The sequence below is a fragment of the Nelusetta ayraudi genome, unplaced genomic scaffold, assembly GCF_046127955.1.
Source record: "Nelusetta ayraudi isolate G7.1 ecotype Tasmania unplaced genomic scaffold, CSIRO-AGI_Nayr_v1 ptg000026l, whole genome shotgun sequence".
Lineage (NCBI taxonomy): Eukaryota > Metazoa > Chordata > Actinopteri > Tetraodontiformes > Monacanthidae > Nelusetta > Nelusetta ayraudi.
In genome coordinates, this window is record NW_027466076.1 from 7,382,900 (window position 1) to 7,408,350 (window position 25,451).

A 25,451-nucleotide genomic window follows, 5' to 3' on the forward strand; every position below is an offset into this window, starting at 1 on the left:
GTGATAAGCTGGTAGATCAGGCTCAAAGAAGAAGGAAGTTTGGCTGGGTTAAATACATTTGAGGCTTTAGATGGGAGCTAGAGGGCAGTGTTGCTTCTTGCGGTAAACTTCTTGCTGCATGCAATGTTTTTGTAAACTGTCTTCAGAGACATCGAGCATAAGGTTCAAATCTGATCAGATGTGCAACCAAACTGTTTGCTCCAAACTGAAAACAAGGAGACATCAAGGAGATCTGTCATGGATCACAAGCCTTTTAAAGCTTTTCACTATTTGTCCAGATGCTTGTGCCTGGGTGTAGGTCACTGTGATCATTAACCAATGTGCTCAAAATAAAACTTTATTAGACTCCACAGCAAGAAGAAATGGGGGAAAGAAACACAAAAGAGGCTTTACCATTGATGTCCAACATATTTTGTGTATGTATGTATGTATGTATGTAAGTCTGTATGTCTGTATGTACACTATATTACCAAAAGTATTTGCTCACCCATCCAAATGATCAGAATCAGGTGTCCTAATCACTTGGCCTGGCCACATGTGTATAAAATCAAGCACCTGGGCATGCAGACTGTTTTGACAAACATTGAATGTGAAAGAATGGGTCACTCCCAGGAGCTCAGTGACTTCCAGCGTGGAACTGTCATGGGATGCCACCTGTGCAACAAATCCAGTCGTGAAATTTCCTCGCTCCTAAATATTCCACAGTCAACTGTCAGCTTATTACAAGGAAATGGAAGAGTTTGGGAACAACAGCAACTCAGCCACGATGTGGTAGGCCACGTAAACTGACGGAGAGGGGTCAGCTGATGCTCAGGCGCATAGTGCAAAGAGGTCGCCGACTTTCTGCACAGTCAATTGCTGCAGAGCTCCAAACTTCATGTGGCCTTCAGATTAGCCCAAGTTACAGTACGCAGAGAGCTTCATGGAATGGGTTTCCATGGCAGAGCAGCTGCATCCAAGCCATACATCACCAAGTGCAATGCGAAGCGCCGGATGCAGTGGTGTGAAGCACGCCGCCACTGGACTATAGAGCAGTGGAGACGCGTTCTCTGAAGTGATGAATCACGCTCTTCCATCTGGCAATCTGATGGACGAGTCTGGGTTTGGAGGTTGCCAGGAGAACGGTACATTTCGGACTGCATTGTGACAAGTCTGAAATTTGGTGGAGGAGGAATTATGGTGTGGGGTTGTTTTTCAGGAGTCGGGCTTGGCCCCTTAGTTCCAGTGAAAGGAACTTTGAATGCTTCAGGACACCAAAACATTTTGGACAATTCCATGCTCCCGACCTTGTGGGAACAGTTTGGAGTGGACCCCTTCCTCTTCCAACATGACTGTGCACCAGTGCACAAAGCAAGGTCCTTAAAGACATGGATGACAGAGTCTGGTGTGGATGAACTTGACTGGCCTGCACAGAGTCCTGACCTGAACCAGATAGAACATCTTTGGGATGAATTAGAGCGGAGACTGAGAGCCAGGCCTTCTCCACCAACATCAGTGTGTGACCTCACCAATGCGCTTTTGGAAGAATGGTCAAACATTCCCATAAACGCACTCCTCAACCTTGTGGACAGCCTTCCCAGAAGAGTTGAAGCTGTAATAGCTGCAAAAGGTGGACTGACATCATATTGAACCCTACAGGTTAGGAATGGGATGGCACTTAAGTTCATATGTGAGTCAAGGCAGGTGAGCAAATACTTTTGGTAATACAGTGTATGTATGTATGTGACATACCATTGTGACCACAGTTATTTTCTAAAGATTTTCCATGATTTGCATGTTTGTGCCACAAATAACAATGTGCCATTTTTTTGAAACAACAGAGTGCTGAAAACAGGATGGTAAAACCACCGCATTTAACAGTAAGAGCGCAAAAAACAAACAAACAAAAAACTTTGCCTAACGTATGGAAGTGGGTTCTGTTCCATCAGTAAGCAAAACTCAACCTGAGCAGTAACATCACAGATTAAAAAAAATGTGTTTCCATGACTTTGACACTTGATCTTGAGAAACCTTTTTCAGATGACACCACAGCTCTGAGTAACATTTGCTTTGTGTCACCTAAATGTGTTAGAATTTTGTTTGTCTTCTTCTTCTTCTTCTTCTTCTTCTTTTTGTTTTTTTACCTAACCTACCTTAAGATGATAGTTTCAAAAAAAAACTTTACAATCAGCGCGGTGTATTTGTGATAATTGTCATTGCAGTGGTGTGGGGGAATTACATACTGACAAGGAATGGCATCCTTGTCTGTAATGGAAGTAGTTGCGTGCCAGGCACCCTCTCGCACAGCCGGTTCCATCCAGCTCTTTCTTCTTCCTTTTGTCAATATCTTTGGCACCTCTATCACTACTGCATGGACAAAGACAATGAAACTAGCTTCTAACTACCAGAAACATGACATGTCAATGGTACAGCAGCCAAAGAGTTTCTTTAAAGTAATATCTATTATAATGAGAGAGTACTGGGCAGGTTCCTAAACATATTAAAATGGGCATGAAACACCAAATGCCGTTATCATAATTTTAAAAAGGTCTCCTAACCTAAAAAGATTACATGTTTTAACACTGATGGCAAAAATTATTTTAAAATAGAGTCGTTCAAATTTATCTGTCATGTCTTTTACGTTCTAAATGAATTTGAATGTCAATGAGTCATGCAAAACATACCTCCATTTTCCGTCTTTGTCTTAGCTCCTATTTCCTGCAATTTTTAAAAAAATAAATAAAAAATAAATCTTTAGTCATTTCCAGTTAAGATCGCTGGGTTGAAAAGTTCAGCCAACAATGCTGTGGCGTCACGTCTGTCCACACAATAGCAATGCATTGGCACATTGGTTTAACGGCTAAACTTAAATGGCCGTATTTTGAAGTACCTTTTGCCATCAGTGTCAAAACATATGTAATCTTTTAGGGTGGGAGACCTTTTTAAAATTATGATAATTATGTTTTGTATTTCATGTCTAGGTTAAATAGTCCTGACAAGCCAGTCTTGCTCACTAGACAACATCAAACAAGTGACAAATTAACCGCGGAGCTCACTTAAAATGTTGAGTACCATAAAATTTCACCTGCTAGCTAGCTTACTGAGTTGAAAGAGGCGCGGACAGACCCTCCTTGTGTTCACAATGTTGACAACAAACCACTCAAGTCGCCCGAGCGTGATTGGAGCGTCACTGTTTTGCCTTTGGCAGCCGCCGTGATGTGATTGGTGCGCCTCCGCATGTTTGTGGGCGGGGTTTCCTCGGGCTCCCGGGCTGCAGATTGCGGGGCGGGACGGGACGGGGCGGGGCGTGGCCGAGCCGAGGCGGGGCGGAGACTCCTCTCCAGCAGCACCGGAGTGAAGTGACAGCATGGACACGCGCTGTGCGGACGGCAGCGGGCGGCCGCGAGTGAACGGGGGCAACTTTTCCCACCGGAGGAGACTCTTGTCTCGTACCTAGCGCGGTCGGCGAGTAGGTTTTCAGTCACCACAGAGTTCGGGCGGCGTCGTGACTATTCGTTTCCCCCCTACCCGTCCAGTCACGTCCTCTTTTTTTTCCCACGACCCCCCAGGCGAGGATGAGCTCGGTGGACAGGTGGGCTGACAGGTTAATCAGCCGCTTCGGCTCGTCGTGACGTCGACATGGCGCCCTTTTCCCCTGAGCAGCTGCGTTAAAAACACTAATAACAACAACAATAATACCAGTATCCACAACAATGGAGGAGGAGGAGGAGGCGCAGCTGCAGCAGTTTTTCTCGGCGTGTGAAAGCGGCTCGTCGACAAGTTCGCGCACCTTGTCCGAGGGGGAGGACACCACGACGGACGTGGCGGTCGTGAAAGTTTGCGGCGACGCGGGAGCCGACTGTCACAACTTCCAGACGGGAGAAGGAAAGTGCAACGCGGAGGACCACCACCACCACCACCACGACGGCGACGACGACGACGAAGGGAGCGACGAGGATGAGGACGAGAAGGTAAAACGCATCTGCTCGGAGTGACAGGGTATAATTAGCCCCGCGCCTCGTGAGCTGGAAAGTAAACTGTGTGTGTGTGTGTGTGTGTGTGTGTGTGTGTGTGTGTGTGTGTGTGTATATGGTCGCAATTCCAGTGAGGCTTTCCACTGTGAAAACTGCCACTTTTCGAAGACACAACTAACTTGCAGTTACAAGTAATGACCCCCTCCCACACACACACACACACACACACCTCCTCCTCCGAGCTGTCATAATGTTTGCACTCTTGTTTTGTTTGCACATGTCACGACGGTTCTCAGGGCAGTGCCACTCATCCTTCATGTCCTCCTTCCCCGCATTAAAGGGCCCATATTCTACGCCAGGGGTGGGCAAACTCTTTGACTGCTGGGGCCACAGGGGGTTGTAAAATATGACAGAGGGGGCCGCAGCAGGAGCACATGGATTGAGTGTTTTGGTGACCCACCTCACAGGGGGAAAACATATATCATGGAATATTTTGAAAACGTGTGCTTTAATGTCAATTGAAAATGAACAAAAGCGAAGTTATTAACAAATTGTGTGTTTTTGAACCCCCAACGGTATTGAGGTCTTTATAGAAATGACTGTTAAAATGACTTGCTTACTATTACTGTTAATACAATTTCTTCATGTTCAGCAGGCCAGAGTGAGAAGCTCAACGGGCCGCATATGGCCCCCCCGGCCGTAGTTTGCCCATGTCTGTTCTATACTGTTCTATTTGTTGTTGTTGTTGTTGTTCATCAGGCCATGTACCGGTCAATGACCTAAAAATCAGCGTGATGTTCAGGAGTTGGGCCGTGACGTCACAAACGGCCGAGTCTTCAATATATTTCCCGAAAAGTGAGATAAACTAGTTCAAAAAGAAAAGAAAGGGGGGGGGGGATTCTCCTTTATGTGAGAAACTTTAAAAAGTTCAAGTCGCTCTTGACGGCTTCCCACAAACACGCTCGGCGTGAGTCTCCTGCTAAAACTGGTGCCACGTTGAACCTCCTAAATGTTTGGAAATTGACGGAACAAAATCGACCGTATAAAGCGGCAGCGTAGGGGTGTTGTCGCTAACCTGGGAGAACTGTCGGTTCTGTTTTGTGACATCACAAGGGGACGTTTCCTGCGGGGTTTTTTTTTTTTTTCTTTAGTCGTAAGCTTTTTGAAAAGTGGAGCAAGCGGAGGGAGTAAAGGGTGAACTTCTGCCACGACAAGCTAGAACACATTGATGACGTGAATTTTGCAATCGCAGTTCTCTCCGTGCACTGGGAACTACTGCACTGATTTGACTTCTGCTCTAGTCAGTCATTTTTTGGTCTCTGCATTTGCACTTCAAGTTTGCCGTCATATATGAGCCTTCAGCGAGGTGAAAAGTATAATCTTATCATGTTCTCAGTGGCGAAAACAACGTTCTGTACCCCTTGTAAAATCTAAGAGCATGACCCTACTTTTTTTTTTTTTTTGCTCCAACTTGTTTACCAAAGTAAAACATTTACAAATGTGACAAGTCCAAACTGACTTATTCACATTTAACAACCTTGCAATAAATCTTTGAAGATGTTTTAATTGGGGCTGCACAGCCGTAAATCCAATCCACACGTTGCACTGGAACAGATTGAGCTATTTAATGTATTCCCGAATAATAGCAGAATTTACTGCAGGGGTTTGTTTTGAACGCTGCATCCACGACTCCTTATTAAATTTACTCTATTGTGCAACAGAAGCATCAGGATGAAGAATTTTATAAATATTTGGTGCTGTTCAAAGGGGCCAAGGTATTTGGCAGAACAGCTTGTTTATCTTTGCAAAAAAAAAAAAAATCATCTTCTCATTATGTATAAATGATCCAAACTGAGCCCACCATCAGCTAAAGCAACTTTTTTTTTGTTTTTTCCAAGTGTGCACACAGTGACACTGTTGTTCTCTCAGGAAACAGATGGCGAAAATGAGGAAGGCTTACATTTATTACTTTAACAAGGATGTTTCTGCAGACTGGTTTAACTGGCCTTGATAAACACAGTGGCCTAATATTCGTCAGGGTGTGTTTGGGCTGTAGGCACTTGCCTGACATGTAAACCTTTTTTTTTTTTTTATATCACGATCATCCCACATGGCTTCAGGCTGTAGGTGTGGCACGCCGTCCAATAGAAGAGGCTGGTGAAAGCAGAAAATTGCGCAACCCTTTCCTCACATTACTCCACACTTTTTTGTCTCGTATTGTTTTGGACGCAATGCTCAAAAGCTCGACACTTGTTGCCACCATGATTCACGACTGCTCAAGATTTGTCAAAGAAGCTGGAATTCTACAGAAGTGCAAACAGGGCTCTGCTCGCATTCCCTCCTAGAGTAAACTTTGTCTTGTCTACAGCAATAATATTGAAGTTCTACCTTCAAAGTATCTACTGGGATAACCTTAGATGTTCCATCTGGTCACTGTAGTGCTCGAGATCTGCTGTGGTGGAAAGAAGTTTTTGGACACCCCATGCAGTGGGTTATATAGCATTAAAAATCACTATGATGCCTCTGAGTGCAATTTCTTTTAGCTCAGTCAGCCACAGTAAGCCAACAAAAAAGAAAACTGGTTTCAGCAAACTAGCTTGCTGCTTGCTCTTTACTGAATGGATATGCAATATGTATCCGAAGGATTGACTAAATGTTGCCACGCTTGACATAACCCAGACAAGGCCGGATCCATTCTCTCATGATTATCCCTCTCTTCAAATACAGATTGGTTTTATTTCCCCCCTTTCAAGGCACTGTAAATGCCATTTTTCCTGTCTTTTCGCTCTGTGTCATTTGTCATGCACGGCTGTGTTTTACACCTGTTGCCCGTCTTAAACCAGTCCAACAGGCATAAGACACCTTTGACCCTTTAAAGCCATGTAAATAGATTTGTAACTGACCAAAACACCACAAAGCGGGTCACCCCTGCAGCTTCCCAGTAGTGTTACTACTGGCTTGATGAGGGAGCCCTGACCTCTGACTTATGTCTCGCAGCCATCGAGTTAAAGAAGGAGCGTCTTCTGAGAACCGGCATTACGTCACCTCTCCGTACTTAGCCCCCGTGCAGTGTTTCAGGGAAGGAGATCCTTCACCACTGCCAGGCCAGGTCTACTTGGTCTAGTTTCCCCACCGGCTTTACTCGCTGCTTAAGCCGCTACAAAGACCCCGTGCCGAGCAGATATGCAAACCAGCCCAGTGTTGTGGGCAGCGGCAGAGAACATTGTCTGCAGGCAGGATGAGATTTTCCCACGCATCATCTCAATCTGACATGCGCGCAAGAGAAAACGGCACAAAGCAAGTTGGTGAACTGCTTGTGGCCCATTGAAGGTTTAAGAAACACTGTCAGGGTTTAATTCTGACCGTGATGTCGCAATCCAGGCACAAAGGAGTTCACTGAGTCATCGGTTCAATTTAATATTTGTTCAAGCAAATTCCTTAAAGCTATTTATCGTTCTAGTTGAATATTTTTCAATCAGCTTTAATATGAGACTAAAGCGTGTTTACTTTGATATTCTAATAAGAGAAATGTGATATACATGATCGACTTTCAGGAGCTGTAATGCCTTGGTTTTCCCCCTTGCTGTCCAAAGATCGACACAATGTTAAATTGTACGTGCGAATCACACTTTGCTGCCAAGCTACACGGTCTGTCGGCATGCAAATCACCGCGCTCATAGTCCCTGGTTGTTCTGCTGCTTGCACTCCTGTCACCATAAATAATGTGTTTCAGACCCCGTCATATCTACCTTTCATGTTGGGAATGTGTCGTCATCTAATGGTTTCTTTTGTCCCTCGATTCCATGTGTTAACTTTTGTTGGATTATTGTTAGCTGGCGGTGTTTCTCGTAGCAATTAATGGCATCTTAAATACATTTTTAGAAAATGTTTTCAGAGCTTACGTCTTTTTTGGCAAGAGTGAGCAGCTCTCGTGTTTCTCTACTTGTTTTATCTCTTTCAGTTTTGTTAGTGACCGCCGGTGTTTGTGTAGCAGGTAGCTAATCTTTTGTACACAAAGTGAGCACCAACATTAACAGAAGGGCTTTCCTCAGGGGTGGCCAGGATACAAGGTAGAGTCTGTGACTTTGGAGTCGGTCTCAAAGCTGTAATACCGAGTGCGGATTCATTCTTGGGATTAACATTGATGCTTTGTTGTACACTTCAAGGCGGCCGCAACGGATGGATAAAGATACGGAGCGGGAAACGCTGGGGGAGGTGCCGATGGTCTTTGTGATGTCACAAAGAGACCCTTTCTTATGCGCATGCAAATTCTGAAAAGTGGAGTCAACAAAAGAAGGGACAGTCTGGAGTTCACTGAGATGCTGGAAACAACTCTCATTGTTGGAAAAGTGACTTGTTCATAACCTGGAGCCTTTAAAAAAAAAAAAGAAGAAAATCAAGGAAGTCCATTTGAAAAAAGGGTTGTAAACCGCAACGCCTGGTACTTTTTGTCCACTTCCTTCAAAGTAAAGCTTGTTTTGAACAATCTGGCACACTCCTCTGCAATCGCTAGTGAGTCATTTCATATCGGAGCCCGCCGTCGTGATATTTGGCTCTCGGGCAAAACCGCATCAAGCAGGACCTGCAGGACGCGTGGAGGGCTCGTTTGAAATAAAGACGCTCACATTTTGCACAGATTACCTGAAATGCGAATCCACTACCCTCCGTGGATACGAGGAGCTTTGGAGTGCAGCCAATGATGAGGAGGGATACAACTGAAAGATTTCAGTCTCATCTGTTCTTGGTGATTGTCAAGAGACGCGGCAAAAGTGTGATTGCGTCTGTAGGAGGATGCATCTCGTGCTCGCTCATGTCTGAGGTCGCTTGAAAAGGAAGAGAGAGTGTTGGAACGGTGGCCAGTTCTGGCACTGCAGCTGCACGCCACATAGAAATACGAAACACTGGCATCTGCTGTACTGATGAAATGATGCAAAGTGTAACCGATATATCTAAGCCAGGTGCCTCCGACACGCTTGGTCGGCTGTCTGCTGTCCAATATCCTCATCCAGTATCAACGACTGCAGTCAAGGTCAGACGGATATTCCAGAACGGCGAAGCACCTCATCCGACATTGTAAACACCTTCGGGCTCCCATTTGGCCGCCGATTTTGGTCTTGTTTGCACACGTTATGCAATGCATTGACTTTTTCCAGGCCGTGCCCCTCGGTGTTGCTATCAGCTTTTCTACGACAACAAGTTTGAACGTCTCTAAAAAAAAAATTGTCTTGGATGGATCAACGTTCCGAGCCTCGGTGCTCCTCATGTAACTCATGGTAATCCTGTGAAGAATGACTTGTGGAAAATGAACAATAAATGGTAGATGGTGATCAAATCAGTCTGCTGTTTACAGTCCTTCTTCAGCTATAATGTTTTATTTGTTTATTTTTCCCGGAAAGCTTGTTCCCCACACTGGTCGATATACAGCGAATGTCACCCGTTGCATCACTGCTTGTATTTGCTCATGTTTGGCAATGTCAACTCTCCACGGAGTCGTTAGCCGTCGTCTATGCGAGCAGGCAGCCCGTCGGGGCGATAAGTGGGGTGGACATCCAGTGTGACGGCTAAGAGGATTAGCGCAATCTGGTTAAGACTCTTTTCACTCCTGCGTTGGATCGCGTCTTCGCAGGGTCCATTGTTGATTTTTGACTCTCTCCCTCTCTCCTGGACCCCGGTGGGTGCCTGAGCAAAATGTCTCTCGGTCGTAATTTACCTGGAGGCCAGCACACATGGCCAGAAGGCAGCAAGGTAAGACCCGGTTCCACCTGCAGATAGAATTGGCACAAATTTGCAAAACTTTTGAGTTTTTATTTGAAGTCGGAAGCTCCTCATTGATTTTGTCTGAACACAGTTTTGCTGTTTCAACAATTGCTTTATGTCACAGTTGCAAAGGTTGCAAGGGGACAAAATTGTAGCGGTAAAGATTCAAATTCAGGTCATTTCTGAATCTGTGCCGAATATAGGCTGAAATTCCAATTGAGTCAAGCAAAGCTAATGAACTGTTCCTATAGAGACTGGAGCCATGTATTCCACAGACCACATGTCAAAAACAACACCGTTATTGTACGGTAAACACCTAGCTGTTGGGGTACTTTGTCGCTCACTTTATGACCTAACTTGATTGACTCATTTTGAGCGGAGGAAATCACAGACAGCTGTCATGACCAAAGAATTAGCGCGCCAGCATTTCCGAATACGGCCAATGAATGTGCGCAGCGCTCTGTTTAAACACTTGAAAACATAGAGAAAGAATTACAGCATGGTTCAGTCCTTTTATGTCCTCCCACTGGTCATAAATCTGCAAGTGTAAAATCACATGATGTCAAAGGGAGGGAAGAACAGTTTTTTTTTTTTTTCAAAGCCCATGTCAACACAGGAAGTGAATTCCCATGTGGCAGCATAGAGAGTTCAGATAGTCAACGCAGAAGATTTCCTCTCGAGACTGTTTGGGGGGGAAGGAGTGGTGTGGAGGGGGTTACAAAGTGTCCATTAGAGGGTGATTAGCACAACCTGGATTACCAGAGCTTTCCAGTTGGGGCAGCAAGACACGGTCCGTGTTCTGCTCTGCCACTGGACCAAAGAAGGGAAGAGAGATGCGCAACGGGCTGGAATTCGGGGGAGAGTTGAAAGAGACAGATGTCTGGTGACGAGGCCGGCCGCGGCATAGTTTACTCGACTGCAGCTGACCCTGAGAACGGCGAGGGCGAACATGTTCCACGTCTCGGGAGTCGATTGGGCCCAGTTTGCAAAGCGACGCCGGCCCCAACTGCATCAAGTGTTTATATGAGGAATCCTGCAGGGATCCGAAAGGGAAATTTTCTTGGTTGTTTGTAGAAATTCCACTGCTTTTGGGTCAGCGTCAGCTAACAGAGTGATATCCCGGTGACGAGCGTACAGTAAGATGTATATTATGATTTTTGCCTATAAAAAGGCAAATAGATGGAAGAAAAGTGCGTTTTTCAGTCTTTCAAGGGTTAAAATTCTTATCAATTGGTGCATTAGGTCACTAGTAATCCACTTTGAGCAGCGTGTGCACAGGTGTCACCTCGGTTCGCAGCAGTTTGGACATTTTTTTTTTTTTAGTCAACAAGTCACGAGTGCCAGAAGCCGAAAATCATTGCAAGAGTGTTTGTGTGTCTGTGTGTTTGGTGGCTCAGCCGTTGTTTAGACTCAGTGTTTAGATTCTGGTCTTGGATGTGCTCTAGATTAAGGCAGGTTTAAACTGAAGGAAGTGCGGCCACTTCCTGAGCAGCTGCTACACTCGCCAGCAACGCTGGGCTAGCCTTTTCTCTTTGAGCAGACACGAACTGCGTTAGCTGCGTTTCCATTACAGTTTTTCCACAAAATAAAAGCGATATTTCTAAAATTTTGACAAAGCGCATTTGGGATTTGCAGGTGTATTTCATTGAATGGTGTGAAGCTGTAGTTCTCGTAAAATCGGGACGAGACTTTACGAGAATTACGCTAGCTTTTGTTTGCTGTCCAGAATGGTTGTAATTAAAAATATTCAGTCTCCTCCATCCAAACGTAACGCGCCATTTTCACTTGAAGTGAACTGCTCACGTGACCCCCGTACATCACGTCCACTGACGTGTATTTGCGAGAAACATGTTTTCGTGACACTTTTGCGATATAGCTCCATGTCGATGTGACTGAAAAACCACCTCACGAGCGTGTAAAAACCTTTACCAATATTTGAGAGGTTTTTCGAAGTCTAGGTGTTTCCATTAGCACCAATTTTTTGTTGCGATATTTAGGTTTTGCGTAATTTGTGCCTAGAGTGACACCAAAGTCACTTCACCTCATAACACATACTGTGTAATCCGATATTTGCTTTTTGAGCCAACTTGTAAGAGGACAGTTTTTTTCTCCTGCTAAATTGCTGTATTTTGATTCCTGGTTGGACCACGTTCAGCGAGATGGCAGAGCACCAGCGAGATTACGCAACCACCCCGACGCTCAACTCGAGAGAGCTGCACATTTTTGGCTTGAAAGCCCCATTTTGTCACGTCTTTGTTATCTCATTTCAAGACGGACGTTCGGCCAAATCCAAACAAACGCTGCAGAGGAAACTTCTCTCCCCCTCCGCCGCCCCTTTTAATGAAGATCTATTAAGGTAATGTTTTCACAATAAATGTGGAAAAGATAAGATTTATTATTTCCAGGCGGTATTATTCTCGGCCCCTACCAGAGAAAAGGTTATAGAAGGAGCAACTGGCAGAGAGAACAATGAGTGCCAAAAAGCACAGCGGCGGCTGGGAAAGAGCTCCGGCCTAACGCCTCCTGATGTATGGGCTCTCTCTTCCTGCTTCACTGTAAATTCACGCTCATTGTGTCTTAGCAACCGGTAAGAGACGTGCCGCTCGCACTTATCAGAGGGCCCCTTTCATCCGTCTCGGCCCGGCGAGGAACAACTTTACTTCAGAAAGCCCTCCAAACTGAATTAATGTCCCGAGGTGCGAAGGTGTCGGCTGATTCTGCTTTCTTTTGGTGCACACGCTCCTTTTTTTTCTTCAATCCCCGACTCCACTCCCACCTTTCTTTGATGCAGGGGACACACTTGAACGTGACGCGTAGCATAATGTGGCCGGCAAAAGAGAAGCAGAATGATGTTTCTTACAAACGAGCTCTCTCTGGTCGCAGTGAGAGGCTGAATAATGATTTTTTTTTTTTTTTTTTCCCTTCCCTGAACCTTCTCACCGCTTATCGCTGCACTACGGGGACAACGTCCCTCACGTGCTGCCTTGCCTTTTTGCCCTTTCATCCTTGCCTTTGTGTGTGGAGGATATACAACTTTTCCTGCCGCTTTGTGCGTCTGTTTGTTTGGGTAGCTGCTTATGTTTGTCCACACACCGGTGGGGGGGAAAAACCTCTTTGTAGTTTTGGCTGGAAGTGGCCAACAGTAGTTGAAGTCACTTCTGTGGCGTCGTAGAGATTCTGCGCATTAATGTATCTTTATATTTTCATGGCTTTCGCACTTTTTTGTACCGTCTTCTTATTGCTTGTGTCTTTCTGTGTATTCTTTTTGCAAGGGTTATTGGAAAGAAAACAGAATGCAATCTAACTAGGTCTCACATATTTCTTATCGCTGCTGTAATGTCGGGGTGCAATTAGCTGCAAATCAGTGTTGGGCTCTGTAAATGTAATTCTGAATGGGATTCTTAAAGCCTGTATCTGCATAAACTGAATTAAAGACATAAAATAAAAACACTTCCCAAGCCCTGAGCTTATCGACGCTGCGGGCTACAAGTTGAGTTGCAAAAAGTGAATACAAACACAACTCCTTGTTTTAATGAACTATTTAATATATCCTATTAACTTTGTGTTTCATTTCCCGCCTATGGTCCCTTTAAGTGTCGCACAGTGGGCCTTTAAACCGCGCATTCCTTTACATTGTTGCACAACTGCAAATCTGCTGTGTCTGCGCTTCATATTTGTCTCCGAATGAGACTGGAATTAGAGCCGGAATGACTGGCTCCAATTAACATTTAAACGCTTCTGCTGCTGCTGCTAACCAAGTCCAGAGATGTTTGGCATTCATTCTCGCAGTGCTTTTTACCCGCTTAATAGTTCTGTTTTTAGCCACAGACTGTCCCCTGGTAAACACAGCAAATGCGTTTTTCAGCTGCGTGCGACTGTGCCCTTCTCCGAGCTCCCCCACTGAGAATGCGAAATGCTGCTCTGTAATGGGTGCACTTCTGCGGTTGATGCATGCTGTGATTAGCAGGCTGCTGCGTGACTCCGCGTTTCGGAGCCGCCATGGGCGACGCGGCAAGCGCTGTCGTTTTGTCAACATCGGCTCGGGCTTCTTCGCAGAAGCATGAAAATATAGGTGAACGAGTGCGACTGACACACATCCCATGCAGGCGAAGGGCTGCCTTATCTCTTGAGTCGGCGCGCCGGCTAAAAGTCTGCTCTCTCTGTTTCGTGTTTTTGTGCCGCGTGTGCGTGTGTGTGCTTTGACAACAGGCGGTTGTTGGTACTGTCCACTGTGTGGGAAGCCGAGGGCGGAACGGTGGATGGAGGAAGGAGGGGCAGGTCAGGTTGGATCTGCGCCGCGGGGAGAGAGAGGAATGGTAGGTGAAAGGCCACCGGCTGCTGCCAAAACTGCAACGTGTCTCCTGCTGCCCACTGCGTTGCACGTTGAGCTCTGCGTGTAATCAAACAGGCATCCAGAACGGTTGACACCCCTCCCTTAAAATCAATACAGATGTTCTGGATCAGCAGCTTTATTGCTTGTTTTCTTGCTGCTGAGCGGTCCCCGCAGTCTGACGCGAACAGAATAGGGAAAAAAACGAAACGGAACCTACAGGTACGCTAGTCGGTGGCGTCCAGGCAGGTTTGCGGCCGTTTTGATTGGCTCACGTGCGCACATGATCAAAGGTCACTCGTCGTTTTGAGTTCAGCTCTTGGCAGCCAGCCGCACTTATCTCAAATTTCTGTCTACTTTAGCCGCCTGCATCGGGAGGTACGAGGCAACACGAGGTTTATGTCCACAAGGGTGCGTCAGTCTAAGGTTTCTGTGTGCGCTCCTGCTTGTGTGTGTTCTGTGCAGGCACCACAAATATGTCTTAAAGTCCCAGCCGGCAAATGAAGTGTACTTGGGATGTTGACAATTAATCGATTATCGGTTAATTGTCGATTAAGAATTTAATTGATTAAATTAAATTAGTCGCAATTAGTTCAACATTTTTTACACCGGTAGTCAATATCATTGTAACAGTGTAGTGGCAGGAAAGGGCAATTCACTTGTAGATACTTTGATGGTCATGATGTACTGAGAACAAGTTACTGAGAAACAACTTTAAAAAAAAAAAAGTTGAAATATGAAGTTGACTTAGAAGTCAACTTAAAGTCAGAGGATAAATGTCACACTGGACCCTCAATGTTATGTAAGGGTTAAACAATGTGGTCCTTACACATTTTTCATTGTGCGATATAGCTTCTTCGGAAAAATCGCCGCTTAACAATTAATCGTTAATCGATCGATAAGGTCAATGAACTAACGATTAATGAATTAATCAATAATTTGCATCCCAAAGTGTACGGTTTCTAAATTACTTACTGAGCGATTTATTCAACATTTAATATAAGTGTAAGTGTAGGTCAAAGGTCCAAAATGTGCTTCAGACCTTGATTGTGAACAAAAGCAGGAACATTAGGTTGTGTTTCATGGCCTCGTTACGGCTGGAGAACATTGTTCAACCAGCCTGAGGAAAGAAAACGCACACAATAGATTATCTTGTGTCACCGTGACAGGCCTTGAGGTCCTCGGGGGAGAGAGGTTGCAACAGCCACGATGAAAGAGTAATAATAAACACAGCGCCATGGAAGAAAGCTGCCGCTACTGGCCTTCCGTGTGTGTGTGTGTGTGCGCGCGTGCGCGCGCGTGCAGTCATAAACAAAGCCTCATTGGGTCATTGTGCACAGGCACCTTGCACAGTATTGATATGGGTGAGGCGTTGGGATCATAATAACTTCTAGAATTCTTCCCAGAGGATCAAAACCTTCCCATCGTTTTTTTCCCCCCGCCGTGTGCCTCTAAGCTGCTTATGAGGTGCGACGCATTCTGGTTGGTTTGCTTTACAATTGCATAAGAGCCCGTTTCTCATTTCCTTCATGAGTAATCCCAATGTATTTCCTATTAAAAACACCTGGAATCGGTTTCTCGTCAGCTGCTGTGTGTCAGTCGCCAAACGTGCCTTTCAGAGGTCCGGCGTGTTCCGCGACTTGGCGCCGCCTAATTGGAAGAGAGCACAGCGCGTTGATCTGGCTTGATCTCGCATCTTCGCGGCAGCAGCTGTGAGGTCGGGTCGCAGCGCGTTTGTCTTCTCCTTGCTAATGAGCTGAATTGGCTTAAATTCAAAATGTAAATTGCCGGCCTCGAACTGAAATCGAGCACTTTCAAGGGTTTTGTTTGTTTGTCTGCCACCTCATCGCTCTTCCCACCGTTTACCCACCATGTTTCCCTGTCACCTGACTGCCTCCTGCCCGTACCTCACCGCTGATCTTGCTTCATACGTGTGCATTACGGCACACAGACGAGACGACCACTGTGTGTTTAGCGGATCAGCCGCTGGATTTGTTCAGTCGACCGGCTGCACACGTCCTCTGGCGTCAGGTTCTGTTCTGAGCTCATGTAGAAACGCGGCGACACATAATGGCCGCGGTGCAGCTGCATTTTTTTTTTTTTTTTTTGGGTTGAGTGAAAACAGCAGTTGTTTATTTTCATGGACTAGATCCCGCTGAAAACACGAAATGGGTTGTCCTGTGCCACATTGTTCCTTTTAAAACGTTAAAACACCCCTATGTTTTGTACACATTGCTGGTGCACGTGAGCCACAGCTGGAAACTGTCAGGGGAGCTCGCAGCGGCGATTGTTTGATTCGAACAGAAGGAACACGGAAAACAAATACGGTGAATGACAAAATCTGAGCATAAATAAATAAATAAATAAACGATGATAAAATCACATTCCACTCAGAGACTGTTCTTCATTCCGCTAATGCTCCCGTTCCCTCCTCCTACCTCCGGCCTTTATGTAATTAAAGGCTACAGACAAACAAATGGGACGCATGTTACATAGAATTAAAAGACAAACCTGCTCCTATGCAGATCAATTGCCTCAATAACCGCACAGGATTTGAAACTGTTATTTCAAAAGTGCTGCGAAACCGCTCCACAGCCACGATTAGTACACATTTAGTTGCTGCCTAGCGAGGCCGTGGGTGTCGGGTGGCGCCCACTGTGGCAGATCAAACCGCCGCCCATGGGAACCGTCGAGTGAAAGCGCACCGCAAACCAGTTCCTGCTCGGCTCTCTGCTAAATATTTACACACAGCCAGGTGTAACCGTGGAGCACCGACCCAACTGGGTGGCAAAGACATGCCATGACCCCGTTCGGGCTGAGCAGAGACAGCTGGCTGGCTTTATTAAAGCTCAGGGTGATGAGTCAGTGTGGATCGAGCACGAACTGAGTTACCTTGTCAGATGTTTAGAACTGATGTTGAAATGGTAAAATTGCAAAAGGCAAAGAATAGGGATGCAAATTATCGATAAATTCATTAATCGTTAAGACGATTGATCTTTTTGATCAATTAATGATTAATTGGTGAGCGGTGATTTTTCCTAAGAACTTAAATTTCACAATGAAGAACGGTCTAAGGAACACATTATTTAACCCTTAAATAATGTTGAGGGTCCAATGCGACCCATTTTTACATTAGAGCACAGTAATAACACCCTAAAGATTTATCCTCTGACTTTAAGTTGACTTGTAATAGGTCGAATTTCAACTTTAAAAAGAGAAGTTGTTTAAAAGTAACTTGTTCTCGGTATATTATGACCATCACTGTATCGACAGGTGAATTGCTCTTTCCTGCCACAACACGGTTATGGCATTAACTACCCGTGTAAAAAAATAAAAGTTCAATAAAATGCAACTAATTTAATCGATTAAATTCTTAATCGCGAATTAATCGTTAATCGATTAATTGTTAACATCGCTTGCAAATATTTCTTGTAAAAAGTTCTAGCAAAACCTATAAACAAACAAACATGCGTTTGTCACTGGTGGCTTTTATAGATGTGAGCTGATGCTAAAACCGAACTGCTGGCGTTTCATGAGAGAACTTCAAGACAGGAAGCGGCTGATGACACAACAGCTCAGCGAGCTTTTTGCGCAGCACGAGCAGATGGCAATGTGTGAGATCACAGTATAGACAACTGTTGGCCCAACATTCCACTGTTGTCACTTTTCTTTTGCTCTGCAATTTAGCCAAATGCTTTTTTGCAGGATTTAAGGGCGGAAAGATTTGATTTCCCTCTGCGGTGCGGAAAAACACAAAATGGTCATTGGCTGTGACTCTCTCTCCCCTCCGTCCCCACTCAAGCGTTGCCACACCAGTTAGCAGTGCACAATGAATCCACCGTGTTGCAATGACATTTCGTACAGCTCAGGTGGCAGGAGAAACGTGCGGCGGCTCTTCTGACTTGCCGCGAATCCCTCGTCTTCAACAAATGATCCCAAAACACCCCCCCCTGTCAACTTCATCGTTGCGTCCGGAAAAAAAAAAAGTCTCTTTTTCCTGCTTGCGATGACATGTCATTACAGCGGCGGTGAGGTCATGCGGCCGCCCCCCCCCAACCGTTCCACCGCAATTTCAAACACTTCCACGTCCACGTGAAACACCATTATGTGCTCGCCAGGCGCCGTGCATAAACAGAGCAGAGGTCTGTGTTTGGACACAGCTGAGGGATAATGCCGCTTCTTCTCATCGCACGTGGTGCCGCGCTGCGTCCCTGTCATGGGACCCCTGCTGTCTGTTTGTGTTTAAGGCAGCGCTAGCAAAGAACAGATGATTTAATATAAGCGCGTGCTACGGTCTGGGAGGTGATCTCACCCTCCAAACACCGAGTTGTCATCAGTAACTCGAAGGGGGTTGAAGGAGGGTGTTGGGGTTGTGAATCATCCTCCAGAGGAGCAGAGGGTGCTTCCTTCCACTGAGAGCTCTGAGCCACTCTGTCTCTTTGTATCGTGAAGGGAGGGACCCCCCCCTTCCTCACCGCCGGGCATTGTTGTATGAGCTCTCCACTTCTCGCAGGGCTGTTATCTCCTGAGAATACCGCCGGCGCGACCGCCTGTTTTGTCCAGTTTCTGCACGGCCGCAACGGGCCTCCAGCCATCCAGTTGACCTGACCTGATGTTGTTCTTGTTTTTTGCGACTTCTTTCTCCAGCTTTTTTTGGAGAACAAGTCTTAAAAATTGCAAAACACAAAAAGAAACTTGCTCGTATTCATCTGTTGTAGCAGAACTATGTGCTGGTTATTGTTTGACTCTGGGGCCTGAGGACATTAATGCCCCTGACTTGTCGTAAAGGTCCAGTATGTAATATTTGTCCTGGTTTACGATTTTTACATCGGTAAAAGTTTAATATACTGCACATAAATACAAAAATAAAAGTGTATACCCGCAGTACAGTAAAAGTACTTTTGTTTTCCTACGTGAGAATGTACATAGAGCAGTAAGGGTCTTGTTCCCAGTTGGCTGCAATCTTGCACCGCCATACTGTTAAGGTAGCCTGCGTGGAAAACCCAGCCCGACTGACAGTACGTTTCGTATTTAGAATGAACGCTTGTGTCCTCAAATAAACCAACAAAGATCCAGATTTGTTTGCGCAGGCCACCGTAGTTCACCGGCAAGTTTGATAGAGGAAGGGTAAGAGGGTGAGCGTGCAATCTAAAATGTAATCCACTTGATGGTTACATCTCTAAATATTACACACTTGACCTTTAAAGCTGCTTTGTTTCTCCATAAATCACGTCTTCCAGATGAAAGATTATGTGCAACACATTTGAGATAATGCATACCACCTTCTGGTGATGAATCAGATGACTCATTAATCTGATTAATTAATCATACTCCTTGTTGACATTTTATTGGCTTCATTATCTTAACCGACTCAATTCTCTGTCTCTTCCTCCAGTTGGACCACATCCTCTGTCCTCCGTCCACATGCCTGCGCAAGTCCAGCAATCCTGAACTGGGTCATGGATTAAGTCCCACTCTCAAATTCAGGCGACACCTCAGTGACGACGGAAAATATGTTCGCAGGCGAAGCCTCGGGGGTGGTCTCACAGGTGAGCGTTGTGTGTTTTGTTTCGACACAACAAAAGTAATTCACATCTTCAAAACTGAAAATAATTCCAATGCGTATAAATGGAGCGTCTTATTTCAAAAGATCTTTGTCAACAGTGTGTTTGTGCGTAATTGGACAGAACAAAACATCTGTTATCTAGCAAGTCAACCATCCTGAAATAGCACAAAGCCCGCCTCTGGCCAAATGTACAGCTACCATTGGCTACATTGTGAATTTACTCTTCCAGTCGATTGAAAATTTTAATCGCGATTAATCGCATCAGCGTCCTGAGTTAACTTGCGATTAATCTCAAATTAAGTGCAATTTTTTTCCCCTGCTCTATATGTAACTTAACCAGATATTTATTGTGTTTTAGGTTAACGCATTAATTTCAACAGCCCTCGTAAATATATTTGCGAAGTGAATTATAATTTAAGCGAACTTATTGCAACTTTTCACCACGTCCAAGTGAAAAGCATTAGAATTGTGTTCAAGAATTTGAGGCTCTCCTTTGAACAACAACAAATATGCTTTTATTTGATATTTCAAACTCGACGTGATGAGGGAAAAAAAACGACAAAAGCACCGTTTCAAAGTAAATCATTGCTTTGAAACGAGCAACAGCCGCGTTCGCCACCAGCAAACGGTGACAAACACCCACCATCTGCCGCCCAGAACCGACTCTGAGGAACAGCGCTGCTCAGAGTGCGCAACAGAGACATGTCGCTCATTCTGGTGTGTGGCTTTTAAAAACGTAGGGCCTGCACCCAATTGAAAATGAATTGGAATCAGCGTCTGAGTCATTCCAGTGAAGACATTTGTTTTGTGTTCATCAGAAAACAAACGGTCCCATTGTTGACCGAGTCGCAGAGGGGTGTTTCTCTCACATGAGCGCATGTCACTTCCAGGCTGGACGCGTGTACAGACGTTCAACTGTGACTGCCGCCACTCACCTCGGCCCGATGGTTTCTTTTGTGCCTTTTAAAAGTTTACTCTCCCCTCTGGCTCACGCTTGTGCAATCTTTACGCCGGAAGTGTTCCCTGATGGTTTAGTCAGATTTTCGATGAATGCGTTGTCCTTAGCCAGAGGGTAGTAAGGGAAAGAACCGAGAAGGCAAATGTCACTCACACAAGGTCAAACGCCAACTGTCGACTCCTTTCAAGGCAGGTAAAATGGTAAAAGATGTTTATTTGGAAAAATATTTCAATAAGATACTTTATTTTTTCCCAACCATGTCCAAGCAGACTCAAAGACCACTGTGTGTGTGTGTGTGTGTGTGTGTGTGTGTGTGTGTGTGTGTGTGTGTGTGTGTGTGTGTGTGTGTGTGTGTGTGTGTGTGTGTGTGTGTGTGTGTGTGTGTGCGCCAGAGCAACTTCTATATCATTACCAATCCCAGGAGGGTTGTGTTGACACAGAGCCTCTCCACAAGGTTGTTCGCAGGCCAGCGGGGCCTTGCCGACAAGCTCCATTGAATGTCAAATTAAAAAAATAAAAGAGAGAAAGTCCCATCTAGCTTCTCCCCCCCCCGGACACCTCCTCTGTAGAAGTGTTGATAAGTGCACGAGGACAAATTTCCTCTGCCGGGATGTGATGTGCGCAGTGAGGAAAAGTTCTACCGGTAAGGAAGGAAGCAGCTCAATGCTCTATTCACATCCTGTTGGGCCAGTCTCGTTAACCTTATTTACCGCAGCCATGAAAGTGAAACTACAAAGGGGTTCTTTGACTCATAAAGCGATTTACACTGACACACATGTGTAAATATACAACATGGTGTGTTTTATTTTCCATTTTCAAGAAAAAGGAGGAAATTCAGCATTCACATTTTTGTCAATGACGTTTGTGTTTGTTTCTCTTTCTTTCTTTCTTTCTTTCTTTCCTTCTTTCTTTCTTTCTTTCTTTCTTTTTTTCTTTCTTTCTTTTTTTTTTTTTTAACAATCTCTAATCCTTTAGAATCTTATGTTTCAATCATGATTTGCAGTTTAGGATTTTGGTCCCATGTGGAACAACTCTGTTCAGTGTGTTTCGCCAAAGTCAAGCAAGAAGAAGAAATATCTCGCCGGGCTTCATTCACTCGAGCGCAGCGGGCAGCTCTTCCCTCATCCATCTGCTCAGGTTGTTAATCTTCTCCTGGGTTAGGGTTAACCTCCTCCGAGTGTTGACTTTAAGAGGAAATGGAAACGCGCTCGTGCGCGCGGGTAAAAGATGAGACCATTTCCAGGAATGATGTTTTCATTCGCCCAGTGCCGCGGCTGCATCTGCTCGATCGGACGCTGCCTTTCCTCGTGCCTTAATGCGCGGCTCAATCTCCTCTCTGATCAAGGAGAGAAAGCGCCATCTAGCTGCGAGCCCTGGAAGCAAAAAAGGGCGACTCTTTTGCTCAGTTGAGAACAAAGTGCGTTTGATCCTCTGTTTCTTTCCTCTTTTTTTTTCTTTTAACTTGGCCTCTGTTTCCATCTGGGTTAGTGGAGTTGTGCTTACGTAATGCTTGTCAGTGATCCCTTAATGGGCTTTCCACACCCCCCACCGGCCCAGTTTAACCCTCTGACGTCCTGCCTGGCCGCACGGGGTCAGGGGCTTCATCTTTCTCCCGCTAAAAAAGATCCGACAGCTCGGATTATCTCTGCGTTTGACCTTGACAGTGGTGCGCCGCTGCTGAGAGCCAACAGAGGTCAGCAGTGAGCGTGGAACCGCATTCAGAGCGACTGCAGGTGACTGCAGAAATGAAGTCATGTGACCCTGCGTGCGTGCGAGGAACGCAGCAAAAAAAAGAAAGAAAAGTGTTTCTGCTTTGGCACCTCATCAGAACTGTTAATGCTGCTACGTAATGGTGTAATCAGCTTTTTTTTTTTTTTTTTTTTTTTTAATTGTTTGGTGGATTAGTTTAAACTTCTTTATACAGTTAACTTATTTATACATGTGTTTCCCAACATGGGGCTTCCAGGGGTCCCAAAATAAATACAAGTGGGAAGAGAGAGAGGCAAATTAGATTCAACATTCATTTTCTCTTTTTGAGGGATGTAATATTTATACCCACACACACACACACACACACACACACACACACTTATGATTCTCATAGTCAAGATTAATGTCTTAAAAGACTCAGTTTAGATGCCGTTAAGAGGAAGTGCCGACAGTGCTTAACAGAACTCCCTCCTTGTGCGGCCGTGCAGGGAAGTACCTTCTGCTGCCCACCAACTCGCAGCAGACGCAAGCAGCGTGGCAGCCGTCCTCGGAGATCTCCAACCTGGTCCGCATGTGTTCGCTCAACCTCGGCAAGTCAGACCCCTCCCTCACCTCCAGCCTGGTGAGTTTCCGCAAACCGCGTGTTGCTCATCCTGACCGTAGATTGTTTTTGTTTTTCTTCCTTTTAATCAAAAAGTGGCAATTTAATGCACTTAGCTTAACATTATTAACTGTATTACATTTATCAGCTAGTGTCTGAATAAATAAGTTTGAGTCTTGTTTAAGTCCGCCCGTTTAAGATACCACTGCTGAAACACAATACTGTACAAAATACGGGCGGGGATGTTAATTGACCAGAACATTCTCAGCAATGAATGTTTGTGTGCAAAACAATTAACATCATGCGTTGACAAGAAGCATTTGAAAGCAAAAATGACTCTAAAAATGCAAAATAAGTGCAGCACTTGGTATGAGGTTATTCATTTTTCTATGAATGCGAAATGTATCACTATTTAACTTCCAAATGTATCTATAATAATTGTTTGAGTTGTGTGATTAATAGCCATTGAAAGAAGGTTATCATCAATACTGCCACTACCTCCGTTTGTATAAATAAACACACAGACCTGATATATTCCAACCCTTCAAAATTAAATTACAGACACAATTTACTATAGAAGAGGGGATTCTGCTTCCTAACTCTGAGGTGGGTGAAGCCAATTGGGAAGCGATGACCTTCACCCAGATGCCACTTGCTGATACTCCGCCTCTGATTGTATCACGCTCAGACACCAGACAACACAATCGCACAGCACCCCAGCGCACCTTAATCCAATGTTTTTAAGCCGTGAGTCATCGGCCAGCGTGAGCTCAGCGTCGCTTAGACAAAAGGCTCATATAGTAAAGAGCATTTATTGACCGCCGTGGCTGGAAATTTCCCCTTGAACTGGAAGTCTGATGATTTCCCCGATGACATCATCAGGCAAAATAAACATTTCTAATCCGAGCGAAGAGCGTCTCGGGTGATCTTTAAAGAATCCCTCTCGTTGTCAACGCCGGCAAATACCCGAGTCTACACTTGGGGGCGCTAGTGCATTTCCTCTGCTCTGCGCCGTCGCACTTCCTCGAGCACGCTCAACTCAATCCCTGTGGTTATTCTCTCCCCTGCAGAGTGAATAAAAACAGGAATTCCTGCAATATAATTACCCTCCAGCGAATAAGAGCCTCCAGCCAGCGGGCCGATTCAATTTAAGTTTTATCACCTCGTGACCTGAAGGAGACTTTAATATCTTTGACTTTGCTTTGCATTTGTGCAGCAGGAGCGGCGCCCTCTCAGCGCGTCCCTGCAGGCACATATTTATTTGACACCGTTACAAGAGGTTCAGGGGCGCGAGTTCAGATTTGCAGCAGCACTCCGTGCACTGGCAAATAATTCAAATAATGGGATAATAGAGACAAGAGTGTCAGTGTTTTTACGCACAGTTTTTCTCACATTATTCATTCTTTACATGTAAAGACATTCCCGACTTCATCTAGTGTCAGATCTGCATAAAAATGTCAGGATCAAAACAAGTTTGAATCCGTCACACTTTTGAATGAGTGACAACACTACTTGGTTTTGATTTAAAGCTAAACTCTTTTACGTCTACCCCGGCTCTTTAATTGTCCCAGCGGGCGCCACATGTTTGACAGGCGCAATCACACCCCACGCGTCCGTTTTGTCGTCTGCGGCGTGCATCCGAAAACGCCGTCTCATCCTCATTCTCATTCCCGCCACCGTTTGCACCTCTCCAGGGGAGCCCCCGCGTCGGTGCCACACGAAAATTTGATGCTGGGACGTCGTCGTGCGTAAACACAGGCTTGAATAGCTGATGCGCTGCTGCTGCAGCTCGCCTGTGTCTGTCGGATTGCAGCAGCGCCGCGGGGCTCCGTCCGCAGCCACTGTAGCGTCGTGACTCCGGAACGAGCTCAACGAAAAGACGCTGAATTGTTTGACCTTGGCGGAGTTGGAGAGGCGGCGTTCTCCTTGCGGAGGGAGCCGCTTGTCGCGCTGCCTTTGGCTCTCTGCCCGCGATTGAAAGTAGATTGAAAAAAAAACAAAGAGAAAGCTCCAACAATCTACTAGACGTGTGGAGATAGTGCAGCCTGACGGAGGTATTGGAGATCGGAGCGCCAGTGGAAATCGATGGTCTCGATCGCTCCCCGGGACCAAGTGTGTGACATCATCGCTGAGCAATTTGCTCTGTAATTTAGAGCAAAGGTGCAACTGTGTGAAGTGTGACTTTGCTAATGTTTCAGTCTATGGACTGAAATCCCTCACAGTGTTAGAATGCCGCAGAAAACTACTTTTCATACTTGACAGAAGCACATTGCTGCCAACCTAGAAGAAAAACCCCACAGAGCTCAGTATCACGTTATATCGTGAAACTATCACCATTTTACGTCATAAATTTCACGTTAAAACCTGAAACTACCTGAAATTATTTCGTGATAATTATCATGTGAAAACGTGAAAGTATCGCGTTATAACGTGAAACTATCAGGTTATTTCTTGATAATTATCATGTAAAAACGTGGAACTATCACGTTATTTTGTGATAGTTTTACGTGAAAATATCACGTAAAAATGTCAAACTATCACGTGATCATTTTCATGTTACATTGTGGAAGTTTCAC

General features: G+C 45.2%; 1 protein-coding gene across 7 annotated transcripts in view; it reads left to right on the plus strand.

The window, feature by feature from the left end:
• The first annotated feature begins 9,517 nt into the window (after nt 1–9,517).
• The window catches only part of mast4 (microtubule associated serine/threonine kinase family member 4), a 70,594-nt gene continuing 54,660 nt past the window's right edge, over nt 9,518–25,451 (plus strand). For 6 of the 7 annotated variants that reach the window (XM_076029465.1, XM_076029470.1, XM_076029466.1 and 3 more), the window contains exons 1-3: nt 9,518–9,698; nt 19,436–19,589; nt 22,763–22,896. In XM_076029465.1, the coding sequence (XP_075885580.1) occupies nt 9,642–9,698; nt 19,436–19,589; nt 22,763–22,896 (345 nt within the window). In that variant the 5' untranslated portion in view covers nt 9,518–9,641. The remainder of the gene's footprint in view (nt 9,699–19,435; nt 19,590–22,762; nt 22,897–25,451) is intronic. The other variant, XM_076029471.1, reaches the window with a different exon arrangement.